General features: G+C 44.6%; 3 protein-coding genes across 4 annotated transcripts; 1 reads left to right on the forward strand and 2 right to left on the reverse strand.

Annotated features, from left to right (window-relative positions):
- Positions 1-10,108, reverse strand: LOC121176587 (neuroepithelial cell-transforming gene 1 protein-like). The gene is made up of 3 exons (XM_041030678.1): positions 9,878-10,108; positions 4,485-4,548; positions 1-81 (listed from the first exon to the last, which is right to left on the reverse strand). The coding sequence occupies exons 1-3, from the start codon at positions 10,015-10,017 to the stop codon at positions 1-3; spliced, it is 285 nt and encodes a 94-aa protein (XP_040886612.1). The 5' UTR covers positions 10,018-10,108.
- A 244-nt stretch (positions 10,109-10,352) lies between these two features.
- Positions 10,353-15,339, reverse strand: rint1 (RAD50 interactor 1). Of its 2 annotated transcripts, none has more exons than XM_041029702.1 (15): positions 15,002-15,339; positions 14,607-14,732; positions 14,393-14,508; positions 14,130-14,303; positions 13,857-13,993; positions 13,554-13,747; positions 13,337-13,447; positions 12,956-13,181; positions 12,676-12,813; positions 12,389-12,483; positions 12,202-12,306; positions 11,753-11,973; positions 11,488-11,668; positions 11,181-11,299; positions 10,353-10,929 (listed from the first exon to the last, which is right to left on the reverse strand). In XM_041029702.1, exons 1-15 carry the CDS (start codon positions 15,233-15,235, stop codon positions 10,716-10,718), a joined length of 2,391 nt encoding a protein of 796 aa, XP_040885636.1. In that variant the 5' UTR covers positions 15,236-15,339; the 3' UTR covers positions 10,353-10,715. The 2 variants fall into 2 exon arrangements, with proteins under 2 accessions (XP_040885636.1, XP_040885635.1); XM_041029701.1 differs by having other exon boundaries at positions 10,354-10,929; positions 13,554-13,743; positions 13,853-13,993; positions 15,002-15,338.
- Positions 15,340-16,847: 1,508 nt separating this feature from the next.
- On the forward strand, positions 16,848-20,640 carry prl2 (prolactin 2). The gene is made up of 6 exons (XM_041030679.1): positions 16,848-16,883; positions 18,230-18,374; positions 18,689-18,876; positions 19,202-19,309; positions 19,652-19,831; positions 20,417-20,640. The coding sequence occupies exons 1-6, from the start codon at positions 16,848-16,850 to the stop codon at positions 20,609-20,611; spliced, it is 852 nt and encodes a 283-aa protein (XP_040886613.1). The 3' UTR covers positions 20,612-20,640.
- Positions 20,641-20,885: the final 245 nt, after the last annotated feature.

Consider the following 20,885-nt stretch of genomic DNA (forward strand, 5'->3'; position numbering starts at 1 on the left):
TCAGCCGATGTGTTTTACCTTAAAGTCGAAGCTGCAGAGGCTGACGGCGTCGCTGTCATCCTTCTCTCTGCGCTTCCGTTTCTGTGGAAAGAGACGAGCGGCAAGTACGTTATCAGGAAGAGGCTGATGTATCACCAAACGCTGCTATGACTCACAGTGTGGGAAGCGAGTCTGCCGCAGACACTAAAACAAGTTGCATGAGTCTGGAACACACACTTTTTTTTTTTAAGGATGTGACTTTCCTAGCTGTCTCCCCATTCTGTTTGAGGTAACTGATGAGAGCCCTTACATATGGGAACAACAGACAGGTAGTGTGTATTTGACTTGCTTTGTGGTGTAGTACACATTCTTGTCTGGGGGCCAAGATGAGACTAACATGCAGAGAAATTTACAGCCACCCCCCATTCCTTGCTTGTACTTCAGGCCAGTTATGCTCATTTCCCCTGTAGCTCTATTGTAAAGCCACAACAGACACTGCTGTAGGTCCTATAGAAAACAGGAAAGGGTTAATTAGGCAGCAGGACACTTTAACACCTGCATGCGGACTGTCACTCAGCAGGTGAGAGCAGTAGTCTGGCCTGCTGAGGCTGAGGGTTATAAAAGTCCTGAGGAGCAGTGGTGGCAGTGCTGGGACCCCCAGGGCTCAGTTACTGCGCTCCATTAACCATGGAGGCCAGAATACGTCTGGCTGGACACACAGGATGTCAAGACCTGACTGAGCAGAGAGGTGAGGAGGGCCAAAATGGATACATAATGGTCAGGGGTGGCTGGCGGTGAATGGCTGAGCTGTGTGTTTGTGTTAAAGACGGGTGGTGGTGTGAAGCATTTCCTCTGTGGCAGGTTAAACTATTTGTTTTCCCGCTTCCATAAAAAATGAAGAGCTATCTGCTCAGCTTTACTCTTAAATATTTTCCCTGCATGCATTTCAGGTGGCGTTGTGACTGGCCGTTACCCTTCACATAGCATTGAATAACAATAGGAGGCTGTGAACAGAGCTGCAAATAACAAAAGATTGTGTAATTCACAGACAGACTTTCTTTCAGCGCCACACTTGAGCAAACAGAGGCGTTTCACTGTTAGTAATAAAGCTAGTGTGTGTGTGTTTACATATACACACATAGTAAGGTCCATAAAAATCTGGACAATGACACAACTTTGTAACTTTGATTCAAGGGGTTTAACAAAAATATTGCATTAATCACTTTCCAGCCATTTTTATACGCATCCATTTTCAGTGGCTCAAAAGTAAATGGACAAATGAATGTGAATAAACATATACAGATACATACAGGACATATATACACATGTACAGTGTCTGTGAGAAGGGTAACATGCAGACTGGGTTATGAAAATGTTTGGCTGAACAGGGACACTAATAAAAGCCTCAGCCGTGGTGGAGGTGCCGGTCAGCAGCTCATTGTCTATGGTAGGGTGCGTGCTAAGTGTGAATGCTCCGTCCAAATTAAATATTAGCCTTAAGCTCAGGTCTTGCACATGAGATAAAAACAACACCAGAGTAATCTCTCGTGCAAAAAAAACAGACATGACGGGGGGAAAAGGAGAGGAAAATGAGCCATCCTGATCCTCCCACCTTTGGAAATCCCTCCGTCAGCAGCTCACAGATAACACACACACACACACACACACACTCCAAGCAGTGACTTGTTCAGATGGTTACCTGGGTTCAATGTAAATAATCTGACTCAACAAACACAGCCCACCCGCCCCCCTCCTGCTAATTATACACACCCACTGAGGCGGGAGAAGTTTTCTGTAGGTTTCTTCATTACTCATATGGGCAACGACTGACAGATTTGTGTTACATAAAAGGATAATGACGTCTACACACAACAGAAACACAGCCATGATGAACAGCCCACACTATACACAGGCTTCAACACATTTGCCATGACATAATGGGCTGGATGCTAAAAAAAAACTACTGGGACAGGAATTGTTGCTCATTCTGACCCACGCCTGCAATAGACAGGAGCCTAACTAACCAATAAATGTTTAACACATACAATCTGGTGAGAAGGATAAATATTTACTCGATGGACAGGAAGAGGGGGAGGGAGAGAGAGATACAGTGAGATGAATAACTCACCGACTGCAGCATTACAACATACATTCACGACCACATCAAGCTACTATCAAAAAGCTGCGAAACATCACAGAGAGCTAATAAAAACAGGCTGAAATTTCATTTCACTTAAAACACGTGTTATCAACTATTAAGAGGCATGAATCCAAGACACTGGACAACTGCAGTGCAACATCAAAGTGCAATCTGTCCGCAGAGTGATGATGTGTTGTGCTGTGTTGTGCTGGGCTCTCTCACTGAAACAGACGAGCGTCCACCGGACAAGCAGCACCTTGGATGCTTTTCGTGCTATCAAGGGTTATGGGATATAAATGGTGCCGTCTGTGGAATGCTGAGGTCTCTTCAGAGAGTCCACAAGTAAAGAAGTGAGTCTTAGATTGAATATAAATAGCCGCTGATATAGGCAGAACCTTCCCACAATAATTATGGATGTTTGTGTGGAAAGCCAGACACGACTCGGCGGCTGACAGCCACATTAAATCACCATCATCTGATTAAAGCTGGAATGCTTATCAGGCAAGCCACTCTCGAGGCTGACATCTCTGGCCGTCTGAACTTGTTGCAGAAAACTCAGGGTAAGATTCTCACTTTTGTTAATCACCTCCACATTCCACCAAAAAGGCAGTCTCGGTTTGATCTGCTCTCCACCTTGGCGCTGGGGTTGGAAACCTGATACGCATTCTTGCCATGACAGAAAGCCCCTTGAGGCCTCGCGCCTGATGTAGTCTGAGAGAATGCACCAGGTGCCCGGGGAATGCTTGCCTCGCCAACCTCTCTAAAGTTCGCCTGGAGGCCAATGCGCCCCCACCTATACCTGGCCACACTCCAGTCTGCAATGAAAAAAAAAAATCCCCCCTAACCACTTCAAAGTCTAAAGATCTGGCTAAACTTTATTTAAAGGCCTGGCAAAACCTTCAAGCTTAAAGTGGCAGGGGTGAGGTAGGTGCAGTGAGGGGCAATGAGACCAAGACTGTTCCAGGATTCCTTTAGGGCTCGCTGTAGATTTATAAGTGACAGATAAATTGGAGGTGAGGGTGGGGGGGGGGAGTAGATTGTAAGGGTGACCTAATGAGGTCCACATGGTTTTGTTGGATGAGCTAAGCGTACCATGTTTGCAAATCAAAGGCAGCAGGCTGGCACAAGATAAAGAGCCGCTGGCCTTCTCTCTCTTATTGCTTTTATTTCCCCTCCTCTGCCTTCAGATGAGCGCTGGATCGTGTTTTAGGCAGCTGTAAACCCTGGAATACCTTCACACTCGTCATGTTGCTCGCCGTCTAATCTGCGCTCTATTTTCTGTTTCTAATCAGATTGTTTCATTTAAGACTGACTGTAAACCACGAGCAGGCCAGTCTTTCACAGACAGCCGTTCTTTGTAGGCCATTATGTTCCTCTGGTAGGTGGGGGGGGGGGGGGGGGGGGGGGGGGGGGGATAAGAAATCAGAGCAGGCTGGATTTCCTGTATCCAGCATTTGGTCTCTGGCACACGAACAGGCCTTGTTTCAGCGATGAAGGAGCCACATAACAACAGTCATCACGGTCCCTGAGTGAGGTATTAGATATAGATACACACTCAGTGCTGACAGCTGCTGAGGGAAAAGCTGGCTGAGTAAGTAGAGCAAATTTTACAAGGATCAAGGCTGGTGATCGCTATGAAGCAATTAGTATAAAGGGCAGGGGCCTTATTTAGAAAACATCCGAAGGGGCCATTCATAAAGCTGGGACACTGTGCCCAATGGATTCAAAAAGCTCTTAGCTACACCACAGGGGGGGAAGCTGAGAAGGGCTAAACTTTATATAAATAACGTGACGGATAGCCAAGTGAGATCAAATCGTAACATCTATACAATTATCCCTCAAATCAAAGAATTTACTCCTAATTAATGCTTAATATGTCTAAAGTGTAAACAGGACCTTTATCCTCCAGTCTGGATGGTTTATCAGAGGCTGTGGGCCACCATGGAGCCGCCTTTCATCGCCGTGACAGTGAACAGCGATACCGTTTCCTGGACTTTGTTGAAAACTCTGAGGGTGGGTTTTAAAGCCAAAAGACACTGTTATGATGGGAAGTGGTGCTCGAGTTTGCCTTCCAGTTTGCACGACAGGACAGAAGTCAGCCAGAAGCCAGCTGGGAGGAATGTGCAGACGGTAAATGTATACAAAACTTGTATACATAATGCATGTGCTGTATGTCACATAAGAAATAAATAAAGCAACTGTCTAATTGTCTTGCTGCTTAGTAATGGACCACCTCGTACTTTTTTTTTTCTTTACTTCAGAGCCACCTCAGGTTATTTCGATAAACTAGCCAAACTGTGTGTTAGTGTCTTGCAGGTGGCGTAATATAATATACAAAACTGGAAAATATGAGGCCTGCACTCACCAGGCTGAAGTCCCATTGTGGTCCCGGGGTGAGGAAGGTGAACGAGCTTCCTCTTCGCAGTGACCTGTTTGATGACAAATAGAAAGATGAATCAGAAACCACCATTTTTAGAGCACAGAGTCTGTTTATCATGGCGTCACATTGTGGTTTTAACTGTGGCATCAATGTCATTTGAAGAGGTCGTCCCATCCTGTGAAACAGACATGACTCTGATCAAACTATGGGAATATTCATTTAAACCACCAGTGGAAACCACACTGACCTAAAGTCCCAGCCAAAGAGTGAGTAAAGCCACTGACTTAGTGAGTTCAAAGCATTCATACGGTGATAAGAGGGGAACTGTGACTCAGAGAAGAGGTGGTGTCCTGAGAAAACATTCACCTCCCGTTACCTACCACAGCCTCAGCATGGTGTGGCTGCAAGCACTGTCCTCCAACCCAGACCAGAACTGAGAAATAAAGATCCACCCAGTCAGTGAGGACAGGGGAACATGACCCCGGTCCACTTCCTCAGAAAAGCCTCATCAACCGCTACGCTGTCCTTAGACCTAAGACCCCTGTGACATCTGAAGGAGGAGTCCTTTATCCTACACCTTCCTCCCTCCCAAAGATTTGGGCAGCACCCAAATGTCTTTTTTTTTTTTTGAGATATTCTGAAAGGGGAGATATTTGCCTTTTTTGGGACTCCACAGTGGGGGACTGTCAGGACTAAACACCCCCCACCCTACGAACCAGCCATGCATACTGTAAATCCTTCTCATGTCAAAGAATTTATCTTCAACCTGTGTGATTATTAAAGTATTATAACAAGGTTAGGCCAGATGAGGCCACACTAAAGACCATTACACAACACGTCGCACTCAGTGAATGAAAAACATCAAAGCAGGGCCTGAAATGTGTCTTGTACCAACAATACACTGCATTTTAACTGAATTTTATTTCACACTGATGAAATGCTTTCGATGAGAAACGCGCCTCCGACTGCCATACATGGCTAAGTAACTTATGAAACTAAGTAAATGGATTACAAAAAGCTATGTACTGCCTCGACACAGACCGCAAAGTTAGTTGATAAAGTTTTGTTGATAAAGACATACAGCTGTGACCTTTTTACAAGACCACAAGTAGGAAGAATTTTAACCCCCAAAATATGAGGAAAAACTCTCCATGATACCGTAACTGAGCAGAAGTCATATAAAAAGGCAAACAAAAGATGAAATGTTAAGACGTTGTGGAGTATGTTTAAAGGAACTATCACGCAACAGTGGCTCATCACATTCAGCAGACGTGACAGCACAGTGAATCAAACCACCTACATTTCACAACCTAATCTGGGACTCACACATGATCATAAATGGTATCAGAGAAGTTTATAATATTGGGGATTTATGTCTTGGGGAGGCCTTTGATGGCAGGACATAAAAAAAAAAAAAAGCCATGAGCATTCAGAGAATGCTGAGCTGCTCAGAAACACTTGTTCTGTGTGTGTGTGTGTGTCCCGCAAGTGCTGCTCGTAAGGCTGAGTCATTCCAGTCATACTGTCGCTCCACTACTGTTGCTTCAGGTGGTATTTATCCAGTGACACAGCAACTGTCTTACAGTCAGCATTGCTCCCTGCACCCCTTTCACAGCTCCTACAGATGGACTAGTGGTGGGCCAGACAATCATTTAGAGCAATTTACTGTAATTTAGTAATTTCACATCAACAAAACAGAACTGTTTGAGGATTTTTATATTTATAATCTGTGACATTAAAAACCAAACTGAGCTGTGTGACAGGCACAAGCATGACAATGTTCCAAACAGACCTTAGAGCTTTGTTTATTCATTTATTCACCACTTTAGTAACAACCAGTAGCAGCACTTTGTATGGACTACTACATCTGGCAGCAGTTAACACAGCCCTGTTTTCCTGTAGCTCCTGCTCAGGAAGTGAGGCATTTTATGGTTCAGTAACAGTAACAACAGTTTGTGTGGCAGAAACTCAACTGAACTAGGTAGCTGACATTAAGGGTTGGTTTTTGGTCGCTCATAACTAAGTCTTAACACATGACATTTATAGTTGTTCCCGACAGCAACACACGAAGGCGGAGGGAGTGAAGAAATAAGTCACCACTGGTCTCATAGTGATCTCATAATGCTCACAACAAAGCAGAGGTATGCAACATTACTATAGCTAATTGAGAGGCTTATAAAACTAAGTGATAACACAAACACTGAGGTTGACAATAATATAAAGACCAAAAAGTAGAGTAAGTGAGAGCTGACAGGTCCTGTGGAGCTGAGTGGGAAATGAACTGAGCACTAATACACACTAATTAACTAAGCTAGTTTTCGAGTTCCTGTCGGGACCACCCGCGTTGGACATGCATGCACTGATGCTCCTGTAAGGTGCTCTGGATAAACAGCATGTGTTGTGGAATAACAGAAATAGCTACAGAGAGAAGGAAAATGAGACGCTCCCTGGGTGTCCTCAGGCAAAGTTAGGGGTTAAAGGTCACTGCAGGTGTTCAGACTTAACTGTCAAAGTGCTGAATTAATGGGACACTCCTGGACAGGTTAGTTTGTCCCCGTTTGGCCACTCAAAATGTCACTGCAGGCAATATTACTGTTGATGATTTAAAGATAAGTGATGTTCCCTATGACGTCTATGTCTATGACCATGTGGGGAGGTAATACACTGGTTTACTCAGCATTTTAAGGAGTTTCCAGCCAGTTTACTTATCCATCTGGGGCGAGGACTGCTTTATGATTTAGAATCAGATTATTATCCTGGGAAAATGTCCTGTGGTTTTGATGCTCCATAACAGAGCTCATTTGAAATTCTGAGGACCCCGGACCTGAGGTTAACTCTGTTGTTGTACACCCCCGATGTCTCCACAGATACAAGCATCAAATGACTAAGCCTATGTCTTACTAAGACAGAGCTGTCATGGGAAGAATGTGGGAAGAATGTTTTTTTTTTAGCTTGACCATGGTTTTTGTCATAAAGTTATGACAAATATCTCTGCTTCAGAAATATACATCAGGGTGCACTCATTCCTCCAGAATGGACTGTGACCAAAGTCAGTGTGGGCTGATGCTAATTAAATTTGGTTATCCACGAGAAATTCCACAGAAAAAGGACATTGTACTGAGATGCTTGAGTGTGCCAGTGACCACACAGCAACAAAAAAAACCAAGCTCTTTCCCTTGAAAACATGTTAAGATAAATGTAATTACACTGGGCGTTTGCATTATGATAAGCTCAAGGGGTGTTAAGGCTAATTCATGGTTTCCGTGAGCGTCCCCGTGGATCCAAAATAGGAGTCCGCATGGACTTTGCTCAGCTTATTTCAGGAGAAGTTAAAACATTAGCTAGTAGCCCAGTTAGATTCTGTGTTTCAAGTCAGAACCCTCTCTCTGCCGTTGTTTCGTCCCTGCCTTTTCACAACTGACAGTCACATTTTATTAAAAAAAAAAAGACTCATTTACCTACAATCACAGTGATTTGCTCCGTGCATCAATTAGTTGATGCACAATTAGTGCATCAAGTCCTGGGAGAAACACTGCAATGTCTTGTTTCCCGTACAATGGGCTATTTTGAAAGCCAATAGCTCTGGTGAGTGTAACCTTTTCATGACTACGTGATTGATGTCAATACACAGTCCTCATCGCGGCAAGTCAGGGGACAAAGGTCTTTTCTCCTCCTTTACCTGGCTCTTATGTGCCAATGGAAGTATGCTACATGAGTCAGTGGATTAGCATCCCAGTTAGCCCTGCCCTTGTTTGTTAAAGCTAAATCTGAAACTGAACTATCCCCTGACCCCACCTGCACCCACAAGGCCGCCTGTGTCTTTTCTACTGATACTATAATAGAAGACAAACACCCTCATAGCATTTTCATGATGCTGGCGGGCAAAGTAGAAATCATGGACCGTTCTACTGTTCTATGAAGTGTTTTATGGAGCATTTCCATTTTTATGGACCCGACCATAACAACATATATGAAACTACATATATTATATCTCTACATCCATTCAACGAGATGTTTTAACCATGCTGCTTTACACTGACAATGAACTTAGAATGCTGAGTTCACAAACTTTGGACCAGCCTTGTTTATTTCTGTGAGCTGAAGTCTGCACATGCTTGGCAACAAGACCACACAAAAATGAAAAAAAAAAAAAAAAATCCACTGCCGGTCTCATGTTTTAATGCCAGCCTCACTTGGGAAATCAAGCCTTATTTTCACTCGCTCAACATTTATGTCTTTTTTTTTTCCATAAACCTTGTTGGGTGGAGGTCAAATATTGGGTGATGTTTTTTCCATGTTTGTCTGCAGAGCCAGCTGGGCACTGGGCAGGACTGGGACACTTTGGCACACAATATGGAAAGCCTTTCAAAAGAATATTTCCAATATAAATGCTCCCAGGGTTTTATTATCCCAAAACACACTGATTACTATAACGTTAGTCAGTAGTCTGAGAATTTACCAGGAATATATAATATATCGATATAAATGAGCTCTGGGACGTTATTGGCCACCACACTAAAGACATGACTTAGAGAGATAATGTCTGCGTTGCATGTTTACAATTTTGCATTGGATCATGATTCAAACGTTAGACACAGAAGTAGGGTGAGAAAAAACACTGCCTGAATACTAGTTTTATTGTGATTGATGCTTTGGGAACTGCAAAGATCAGAGAAATGCAGCAATGAATTGTGATTATTGGCTAATATCTGCTTTAATATTAAAGTATCAGTCAAATATTAACTGCATACCTGAAGCATCCCACCAGCATTGTTGTTTATTATTTTTGGGGGCTTTAACCAAAGAAAGGGTTTCACATTTTTTTAGAAGTTGGTCATAAAACAAGAATCACAAACCCCATTGTACCTTAAAAGGGTTACTGGTGACCTGCTGAAAAGCAAATAAAAGCAAATAAACATCATGAAATCAAATACAGTGGAAAGAATTGGGTACAAGTTGTTGGACACACTTTTCTTCACCTGAGGAGGGCGCGCAGTGACCCTTTGCTGCCACCTAGTGGCGTTTTGACGCAAATGCAATATGTACCCACTTTAAACAAAGTAAAACGCAACGTCTTTATTTGTGTTTGTATTGTTCTGGTAGTACGTTTGACTTTACAAACGTGACATTCTTAAACTGTGCGATTTAAAATTGATAATGTTGCCTCTTAGGAGAAACTACAGCAGTAAAAACTGATAAGCTAACTGCAGTAAAATGCCGAGCTAGAGCTTGCTAGCCACCGTTAGCTTTCTAATAACTGTTATCTCGAATTAATAGCTAAGAATGGTTTGGCACTAACGGTTCAGCTGGCGTTATTAATTTCAATACTACAGTTTTATTGAGCCGGTTCAGGGTCTGGGGAGAAAAGCTGGGCTCACCGTCGCACACTCCTGCTGTTGTTCTCGGGGGGAGACTCTTCTTCAGCTGAAAACTTCCTCTTTAAGTTCCTGGAGCTCGGTTGTCTCTTCGGTTTCTCTGAATCCGAAACAGGAGCTTGGACCTCACCGGTTTCACCCATTTGAAATGTCAATGACACAGACTACTGTTACTGACAAGGTTAAACGGGATAATGACAATAAATCTTAGGACAATAACAGACACTCGTGACTATTTTTTGAACATGGCGGAAATCCAAATATTAACCAATGAGAGAAGGACCGGGGAACTCGTCGCCAGGATATGACATTCAGTGGGCGGGGCTAGAGGAGTTCAACTTCAGTGATTGGGTGTCTGATGTTAACAACGAAATGTTAAAGCAGGGTTTTGGAATAACTATAATGCAATATATTTAAAGACTCACAGGTATTTAAAAGGCTTTCATCTGCTCTATTATTCTGTAAAAAATAAACAAAAAAGAATAGGCTATCACTTTGAAAAAGCATTATAAGTTAACTGAGGATGAGAGCATAGCAGATCAGATGGGTTTATTACATAATCCATCAGATGAAGGACTGTTCTCTATACTTTGTTGTGGCATACTTTAGTCAGCTGAGGTGACAGGTAAATAGTGCAACACAATCATTTCATACAATGGCAATTCAATAGCATTAACTTAGTAAACACTATCTGGACAGCCCTTACACATACACAGACATATTATCTGTCTTGTTTACAAAGAAGATTAAAGCCACTGCTAAAAATGGCATAAGAAATTTTTGACAAGCACTCAGTCTGATACACACTCCACACTCCAACACATACTGCCAGAGGGAAATGTCACTGTCCAGGTAAGGAGGCTCTGAGCCTGAGGAGAATCAACACATCACAGGATGCCAAGCAGAAAACCCCCAGCTCGTTTAGTGCAGACTCGGGTGTAGGATCCCCTGCGCCTGCCCAGTCCTTTGTCTGCTCTTCTGAATCTTTAAGGAGATCCCTTAGCAGAATAGCTGAGCCCACATTCAGACACAAGATGATGCAGGCCTCCTTAACACTGCGGAGACAAAGAGAAAACATAGTAAAACAACTTCTGGAAAACACTGTGCATGCATCACACACACACAATTCTGTGATTCTCTTAGTGCTGCTATCACAGCGTTTGTACATAATTAATCTGCCCCTTTCTCTAGTTCGTTAACATACATACATGCACATTTAACTGACCTTGACAGTTCACCCATACACATGCACGCACACTTGTGTGGGCAATTTGACCCCTATGGTCACTCTCACACACACACTCACTGTTTGAAGAAGTTCTCAGGTCTTTTGCAGTAGTGACCAAACAGAGGAAACAGGTTTCTGGTCATGTCAAACTGAAGCTGAGCTGCTCCGCCATCACTGAAATGGTTAGACAGGATCACCTGACAGGGAGACAGGTGCATTTAATGAGCTCACTGTAACTGCAATGCTAGGAATCCACACGGATCAGCTGTTTAATAGCTAAACTTCATAGTCAGGGCAGAGCTGGAGTTTCCAAACAACTCCCAGAGCTAATGCCAATGAGCAGAGATAAACTACGCTGTATGTGTGGTGTGTATTCATTTCTTACATCTTGGTAGAGAAAGTTGTCAAGTCTCTCAGCCAAACCCTGCCAGGCTAACTGGAACAGAGAAAGACTCAGGACCTGATGAAGGTTCAACAATCTGTCCCTCACACAGAGCATCATGGGACATGCTGAACTGGACAGGGACATGGTGGACTGGTCATGCTGGGATGGAAGAGACAACCACCTGAAAAAAAAAGAGAATAGGTCAGAGCTAAGGTTTATTCTTTTATTCATCTGGGTCTAAACATAGCTCTTAAATAGTTCTTACCTGTCTTGGCAATACGGTCTGGCTTTTTCCGTGATTTCTCTCATGGTCCATTCCAGCAGTCTTCCCATCATGTCTCCTTTCAGTCGATCCAGCAATGCCAGCAGACCTTCGAACAGAGAGCCCTCCAGAGAAGCCAGGCGACCCACCTCCATCACCCCGAGGTCTCCCAGTACCGTCTCCTCGCCGAGTGAAACCGCAGCCTGCTGCAGCTGTAGGAAAAACTGAGGAAAGAATAAAGGAGCCGGTGAACACACAACTTAATGAGAACGGCATCCTCACTGTCGTCAGGCAGCTCAGAGCAGCTTTCCCTCGTCTTTAAATTGTTCGTAAACCTGGGTCAGAATTTCCATATTGCACCTTTCAAGTCCCTTCTGTGCAAACGTAACAAGACAAGGCAGCCCTGACCTGTTGTATAAATAAAATAAATACATTTAATAAGGTCTACGTACCACATTGTCCCCCCAGTCTCCCAGGATGGTGGAAATGTAGTTGACAGCATTAAGGATGGCACAATAACGGGCACCGAGTGGGCACCGAGACTCCTCCTTCATCACCTGGAGGACAAAAGCATAATTATAATTTTAAAACAAACAAACAAACAAAAAAACAGCCACCTCCTGTTTTTGTCTTTATTACCTGAGTGAGTCGAATACGGAAATCATCCACCAGTTCTCTCTGTAGGCCCAGAAACTTCAGTTGCGCAGAAGGACAGGGTAAAGCCCGGTACCGCTCTGAGTGCAGCAAGACGACAAACAACACAAGACTCTTGTTCACTTAACCTGTATGGCTTAAAGGAATCCACACCCACAAGCTTGCAGGTGGCATTCTACGCACACCTGTCAATGGTTTCACTCTATTCTGATGCTTTTCCATAATAAAAAACAAAAAGCGAACTAACAGGATCAGAGGACTGGTGGTTTTACCTGTGATGACCTGTAGCAGAGTCATGAAAGTCTCAGCACAATCTGGAGCCTTCAGCTCATCCATGTCACTGATATCTTTGTACTGAGAGCTCCAAGCTCCCTCAGCCGACAGCATGGCGTCCATCTTCTCCACTGCCACTGTGCATCCAGAGGAACACAGGGTTATTCTCCTGTTACACTTTTTATTCATATATCAATGGTCCACGCTTCACAGTTTCATCACACTGACACAGGAATGAAAGGCTCCTGCAGTTCAGTGCCTTCACACTCGACAACTTACTCTTCCTCTCCACAGTAAGCCACTTCTGAAGGACTGCGTCGTCAAGCAGGAGGTGAAGCAGACCAGGCAGCCCCGTTGGGTAGGACTGGTTGCTTCGCAGCTCCTTCTCAAACTGCAGCACCTCCTCCACCAAGTGACAGAAGAGCACATCATCATACAGCAGCCTGGAAGCATCGCTGGCCACTTTCTCCTGGACCAGAGACAACAGGCCTCGACACAGCTCCACCTGCACGCACAGACACGTACAATAATTAGCGTGCTCAGCTGACAACAGGCGTTAAGTCTGGTCTGGATTAAATCTGACTGAAAATGAAACCAGTTTGGGCTTCACTTCACCAGACAAGGTCAGAGCTGTCAGGTAATAATCATAGAGCAACACACCCTGGCACTGATGGCGGCTCCAGCTCGGTCCAGGATAGGCTGGATCTTTTCCTCCATGAAGGTCGTGCTGTTCCCCATCCACATCAGAACCTGTGTGAGGTACCACTCAGGCTGGAAAAGGCAGAGACAGAGGAAGAGTCTGAGGTTCTATAGTTTCACCAGATACAAACTGAAGGCTGCTGCACAACTTTGCACGTGTTCTGTGTGTGTCAGAGACCTTGCTGAGGGAGTTGGTCTGTCGATTCCCGAAGAAGTGGTATCTGAACCTCTTGCTGAGCGGCAGCAGCATGATCTGGATGGGCAGACAGAGGGGAGGAGCTTGGGACGGAGGTGTGGCTGAAGACACCGGCTGCGTCGAGGGTCCACCCGGACCAGAGGCCGGAGCCCTCTGAGATATGAGGTCATCACTGGCGGGGGGGAAGTTAAAGAAACCAGCACATGCAGAGTTCTGTGCCCACACTGAAAAATGTGGGTTCTATGGAACAAAGATATGTAGAAGCCCAAAATGAAGGATACGAGGTCTGCAGGGCGAGTAGCTGTGTGACCAGCAGCTCCAGCTGACTGCTAATCTCCTGACAATTGGCAGTGGGAGTCAGTGACTGAGTAGGAGGGGAGATGATCGGCCAGTGAAGCTGAGTCAATACTTTCTCAAAATCACTATGAAAGAAAAGAAGAGGATTCAGCTGGTGAACAGAGGATAACGACACAGTGATAAAGGATATGTGTTGGCATTTCTGAACTATTTCACATTTAAAGACAAAGCCTTATGAAAGCACGTGGTGCGGGGGTGTACCTGGCCAGTCGGTCTTTGATAATCTTGTGCCAGAAGTGAAGTGTTTCTCGGAGGAAGTCTTGGAGGTGAGAACATCCGGACTGTTGTAGTCCAGCGTCCAGCGCAGCCATGCTGTCTACCGCCCTTATGGCCTCCCAGACACTGCTAGTCATCAGACACTGTTGGACTGCAGCACTGCAGGGACACAACATTTCACACATTATTCTGCGTTAGTCTCTGATAACTAATCAGTGTCTTCAGCCCCTCTTCCTCATTTACAGTACCTGAGTTCCTCTATATGTTGAAGGCAGCGCAGGTATTTCATGTGTCTCTCTATGGTGTCGACTTGGTTAAGCGTCTGGCCAAGACTGTCCATCCAAGGCTGGGCCCCCTGCAGGTGCTAGAAGAGGGAACATGAACTAAGGCTTACACCTTGTAACTAACAGACTAACAGAATGGACATTTATCAGTGAGTAACACACACTGTGTTGTCTCTACCTGGTGCAGCCTGTTGGAGATGAGGCGCTCCCTCTGCTGCAGGTCGTCCAGAGAACTTCGAGCCTCCTCCGCTGCAGACAGGGCTGCAGAAACTTTCGGAGGCACGGAGCTGGATACAGTCAGAACCTGGATGACAGGAACAGACAGAGTATATGTCATCACGCTCCCAAATTCATTGTGTAGCATGACAACAACCCCACACATACAACCAGAGTCAAGATGAACCGTGACAAGTTCACCAACATACCTGGTTCAGGCCAAGTACTTTATAAAACTGAACCTCAGAGGGCTGATGCTGTTTTAAAGGGAGGTTACACCAAATATTTGAGTATAAACAAGACACATTATTCAATAAGCAATGCTAAGCTATCACCAGTGACCTGCACTTATTTCACCTGTTCCTCCAGAACGCTGTTCTCCTCTCTGAGCTTTTTCAGCAGGTTGCCAACATTCTTCAGGGACTTCAGGTCGCTGCCCACTTCTTTCTCCAGGAAGTCCACCACAAAGTCCTCAAGTTTCCCCGAACCTGCTGAAAAAGATTCGCCATCTTGGCTTTTCGAGTAAACGGGGTCTGAGAAGTGGTCTGTCAGCTTGTTCATCGTTTGCTCTGCTGCTGTGAGCGCCGCCATCTTTCCTCTGCAACGCTGTCAACAAACTTTCTACGACGCTATGGGAAAGGAGGCGCTCGATTCTAGTACGTGCGTGTCCCGCGGGCGGGCACAGTGTCTTCGCCCGTGACTACGTGACATTGAAATGCCCGAGTTTTTAACTTACTCCTCGTACGTATATGATTTCAACATAAATGAAGTTAATACGTGTGTTTTGCTAACTCTGTGTACTGAAACATTGGCTCTTGCAGACTCGTTCCGCCAAAAGCTGTATCTATGGAGCACACTGAGGAGGAAAACAAGGTCACGTCGGCACCAATGAGGCTACTGCAGGCTCCACGTCATCACGCACGCCATGGAGCACACGTCAACAAATTCATTCATTTTTTCTGTTGCTTCCTGTTTTTTTTTTTTTAATTTCTTTCTTTTTTTTTTTTTTTAAATAAAAATTCATACACAAATGGTTTCAGGTTACACATAATCTAACGAGAAAAAAATATCACATTCACGAGGAAATGAACAGAGAGAGACCTCTCTGATGGGTTTGACTCAAGAGACGTTGAATGGAGGTTGGATCCTGCAGACTACCGCAGGATTAACCACAAAACTTCAAATGTGTTGCACCTGTAAAACACTGATGTCACACTGATGCACCCCGTGGTCCACTTCTGCATCACTCCTGGTCCACAGGAAGTCATTAAACCAAGATTTTCAGCTGGCATTAAGATGCGGTTTGAATTCAAACTAAGGATTTTATTGCAATTTGTTGTCTTGACATTCTGTGGTTTTCATTTTTCCAGTGTCCAATGCCTGAGAAGTAATTAATGTCAATTTTACAGTTATAAATACAAAGTAAAATCTGTCAAAAGTTGGCTAAGAATTCCTATAAAAGCCAACTATTTATGTTAAATGATGCTTGACCTACCAAAAGGCCCCGCAGTGCATACTAGGCTATGCCACCATAAATGTTCTGGGCCCCCGTGACAGAGGGCACCATTCTCTAGCCCTGACCTAACGTAGCTTTAAGTTGTCTTTAATTCCTACTTTCACCCAAGCAAAGAGCAGATACTCTGTGCCATGATCTGATCTTATAGCTGGATTGTCTGAATGCCATGACCTGTTCGGTTGTCCAGCCACCGACACTGTACAACTGGTTCCAATAGTTTTACCAATAGCCACGAATTAGCAACCCTGCTGTTATGAGAAACCTTTTTTGACCGCTGTCAGCTGACCCGTCTTACTAAGCACAGGAACAAAATCTATATGAAGTTATGTGTCATGTAAGGGTGCAGGCAAGTCTACTGATTCAATACCTGGGCACCCGCTCAACAACTGGAGCATGCTGCCTGAGCTACCACATAACCCAACAGTCAGCTGACAGCCCAGTTTGAGTTTGGCTGGAAGGCCCTGACATCTCTGCAGCCTTGATGTCACTCACCAGTGCTGCAGTACGTCACCCCACCTACATCTTTATGAGTGGTATAAGCACAGCACTCTGTGGAGACTTTGTCCCAAACAAAACTATATTTTAGTGTAGTAGCCTGAGCTGCAGGTCTGTCTTCACAGAGGAAGTTCTTGTTCTGTAAAAAATGGAGCAAAAGGCCAAAGCCTGTGAAGGTGCTGGCCCAGGGGCATGTACGGCTGTAACAGTCACCCCGTTACTCTGCAGGTCAGTCTGAATGTGACAACACGAGACCGTCTGCCCGACAACACTATGTTCCCGCGTGTGTGTGTGTGTAAGAACGTGCAGCAGAGTCACGTGGAGCACCAGCCTTTTAGTCATCTCCGGAAACTTTCATTGACTAAAACACGCAGGTATACCTACGTATTACTCTCACTGGCCCACACACGTCTGCTCACTCGCTCTCTGTGACAACAAAATATTCTTTGTTTTAACAAAATAAACAGTTCTCATAAAAAAAAAGATATGTATGAAGGCATTTATGATAACATATTTTCTCATTATCACCAATTAAAATATGTCATAACATATGTTATTGAACAGTAATATTGTTACTGCTTAACAAGGCAGGAAAATGGGAAAAATGGTGTTACTGTCAGTGTTTCAGTGAAGTTAGTCATGATATCATTAATGGTATTGTAAAATAAAATGTCCTCAGGAATTCTAACCTTCTCTGCTGATTGTTTCCTGTCATGTTTCCACTGGCCAACGTCACGATACCTGACCAACACACAGCAAAGTGAGTCAGCTGCTCATAACAGAGACAAACTGATTCAGGCTCCAATTAGCTGACGTCATTGGACTGACTTTCTAAACAACGTGACATTCATTTACTGCTGCCCTGTGGTGTCAGTCTGAGCTCCGGCAAAGCTCACTCACCGGCTTCCACTTCTCTTCCTATCAGTGCTCTGCATGCCCTTTTAATGGGCTGGTATCTCAGCCTGCACGACATATAAACGTGAATACTGCTGAGTGAGCTGAGTGAGTGTCAGCTACCAAACAGTGCTGGACAGACAGTCCCGCCATGCTTTGCCTGAATGACGTCTGAGGCTGGTGATGTCATCTCGCAGACGGCCTTAGGTCACTTTATTGTAATAGTCTCCCTCACTCAGACACACACACACACACATCTTTGTTGTACCATATTCATAGGGACCTGTTGATGACATCATCCATTCCCCAGCCCCTAACCCTAACCTAAACCTTGCCCCCCCCCCCACACACACACACAGCCTGAAAGGAGACAGACTTCTAGCACTTGAGGGGCCATTTATATATACTTATATTTATATATATGTAGACTTATGAATGTCAGTGTGATATGTGTACCATAAGGTTGAAGGGTATTGAAGGTTCCTCAGAGCACAGTGGATGGAAGAAGTTTGGAACAACCAGGACTCAGTACTGTACTGACGCACACTTATTTTACTATGTAGTGTTTACATCTGACTCACAGGACAGTAGCTCCTGGTCACTGTAAATGTTCTACCCATCCCTTTCTTTGCCCCCGCCCTCTCTCTATCTCCCTCCCTCCCTCCCTCTCTTTTTCTTAGATATTAAAGTGTGAGAGTGAAATGGTGAGTGAGGGACCCTCACATGAAGCTGCGGGGGTCTTTGAACAGAAAAGCTTCTGCACCCTCTGCTCTGAGACAAAGCCTCCTTCTGCGCCCTGCAGGATGCCTGGACACATCAGATCAGGTAACTAGTGCAGGACTGGAACTCCGCATGAAGGAACCCAGAGGAAGAGCTGTCAGAACCGTCAGTCTTTTCTGCATGTCATCCTGTCTTCCTCATGTTCACCTCTCCATCATGATTTCTCCTCTGTATTTCATTCACTTCTTAATTTTTCATCTGTCCTCAGACATTACTTTTTTTTTCTTTTTTTTTTAGAAAAACTAAAAAAGAGACAAACACTTTTTTAAAAGCGAGGACATGACATGCATCAGTTATTGTTCTGTGTGTTGGACATTTTGTTTTATTTAGTTCCTCTTTTCTTCTCTGGTCTCTCCCAGTGTCTGTTGTGTGGGTGGTGTTGGTCTGTCTGGTGTTCTGCAGGAGACTGACCAGCATCGGTGCAGCACCCATCTGTACCAACGCTCAAGCTGGGTGCCACGTAGTCTCCCTGGCCAACCTGTTTGACCGGGTCATCCAGCACTCGGCCAGGATGCACGGCATCTCGAACGACCTTCACTCTGAGTTTGTGAGTCTCATCGTGCAAATTGTTTCATTACTTTCCTAATGATGTTTATGTTTGATTGTGTAATGGGGATATTTATGCTTGGACAAACGTATTGCTAAATGTATATATAGGCTGAGTTTGCTTTGGCTAGTTGCACTTCATAAACTGGCACACACACACACACATAGTGAGAGAGAGAGAAGGATGTTAAGCTGTTTGTGACTGTTTGCAGTAGCAGGCTATTCTGTTGTTTCATTCATCACTTTTGGACTCTGGACACAGTTGCCATTTAGATGACACCTGACCTCTGACATTTCATTCTTGCGCTCGTGTCTGTCCTCTCAAGGAGCAGTACTTCCTGCCCAGTAAGAATCAAATTGGCCGGGTCGGTCGCAACTGTCACACCTCCACCATCTTCACCCCAAATGGCAAGGAGAACGCTCAGAGAATGGCGGTGAATTAACCTTCCTGAAAAGCTATTTCCTCTCATTGGCACGAACTGTCCTCATCATGTTTCCAGTGAGAATGCAATGTTCTCTCATCCCTCATCTTGAGTTTTTCTTCCTTTGTTCCTTTCTACAAGACGCCACTCTACATGGGTATTTGAAATATTTCTTTTAGATTTTTTTCCTTGTTGTTTCCCTTTATATTTATTTATTTTTTTGCATCATCCTCAAACATCCAGTGATATAAATGTCATCCTAACTACACAGAGCCGTCATGACTTAAAGGACGGCTTGAGTTTGAACTGGCTTTTAAATGTCTTCTGCATCCGCCTGTCGTGTTGTCACTGCAGAGAGAGGAGCTGACGGAGGTGATTCTGAAGCTCCTGGTGGCGTGGAGGGATCCTCTGTGGCATTTCCACCAGAGCATGGCTCACCAGCACGACTTCAACAACTTCAGCTCCAATAAAGCTCTGGAGATGAGCGACATGGTGCACGAGCTACGCAAAGGTGTAGAGAAAGTGGCTGAGAAGGTACTGTATGTCTTATATCGAGGTGAAATGGCACGGCAGGTCGCGTGCTGGATGCTTGGGGTTCACGTAGCTTCCGGGGATGTATTTCCTTGTCAGGTTGCATAATCCTAGTAAATGACAAAGACACCCAGATGGCAAAGTCCTTGCGTCACACAACAGATGCAAACTGCACCGTTCACCCTCACACGACCTATCGTTCGGACATTCATTCAGCCGCAATGTAAAAAAAAAGGAAGCCACCACTCTGCCTGTCTGTCTTCCTCCCTTTGTCCAAATCGACCAATAGGCATCATCCAACTAACCAGTATATTTATTTGTATGAAAAGGGCGAGTGTTAATATTTTATATTTCATACAATGAATGACTGAATCAAGATATAAAAACAAGAAAGAAAAACATTTCCACAAAGTGACTCATTAGACTGACAGGTGTTCTTATTTTTTTGTCCACCTCCATTTAAATCAACGAGGGTAGGCCACATAACAGACACGTCTAAGTGTATGAATCTATTCATCCTGAGTATTTGTGTAGTATTGTGAGTATTATAATTTAAATGTGTGTGTGTGTGTGTCCTCTGTGCTCCAGATGCAGACGTTGGGGCTCATCAGTAACTCCGTCAGCAGCCAGGCTTCTCCTGAGGCTTGGCTGCCGTCTGACAGTGCCGAATGGCGCCTGATGAAAGACTACGACCTCCTCTACTGCTTCCGCCGAGACTCCAACAAGGTCCAGAACTACCTGAAGATCCTCAAGTGTCGCATCGTTCCCGAGTACGGATGCTGAAGGCCAGAAAACACTTCCAGAAATATCCACACGCCCGGAATGGAAACGCTTCACTTAGCGACCGCACGGATAAAGATGTAGCTTTTTTTTTTGTTCTGTTTTGTATGGGATGTAAACTGATACACACATATGTTCACTCCTAACCCAAAGACTCTACCCACCCCCCACCCCACCACTCTTCACACCCCGATATTATCTAGTGTGTGGACAATCGAGGGTTGAGCATGGACAGGATGGAGTAAGTGTAGAACGCACAGCATGTTTAAATATAGTA

The sequence above is a fragment of the Toxotes jaculatrix genome, chromosome 22 (assembly GCF_017976425.1).
Source record: "Toxotes jaculatrix isolate fToxJac2 chromosome 22, fToxJac2.pri, whole genome shotgun sequence".
In the NCBI taxonomy this organism is placed as follows: domain Eukaryota; kingdom Metazoa; phylum Chordata; class Actinopteri; family Toxotidae; genus Toxotes; species Toxotes jaculatrix.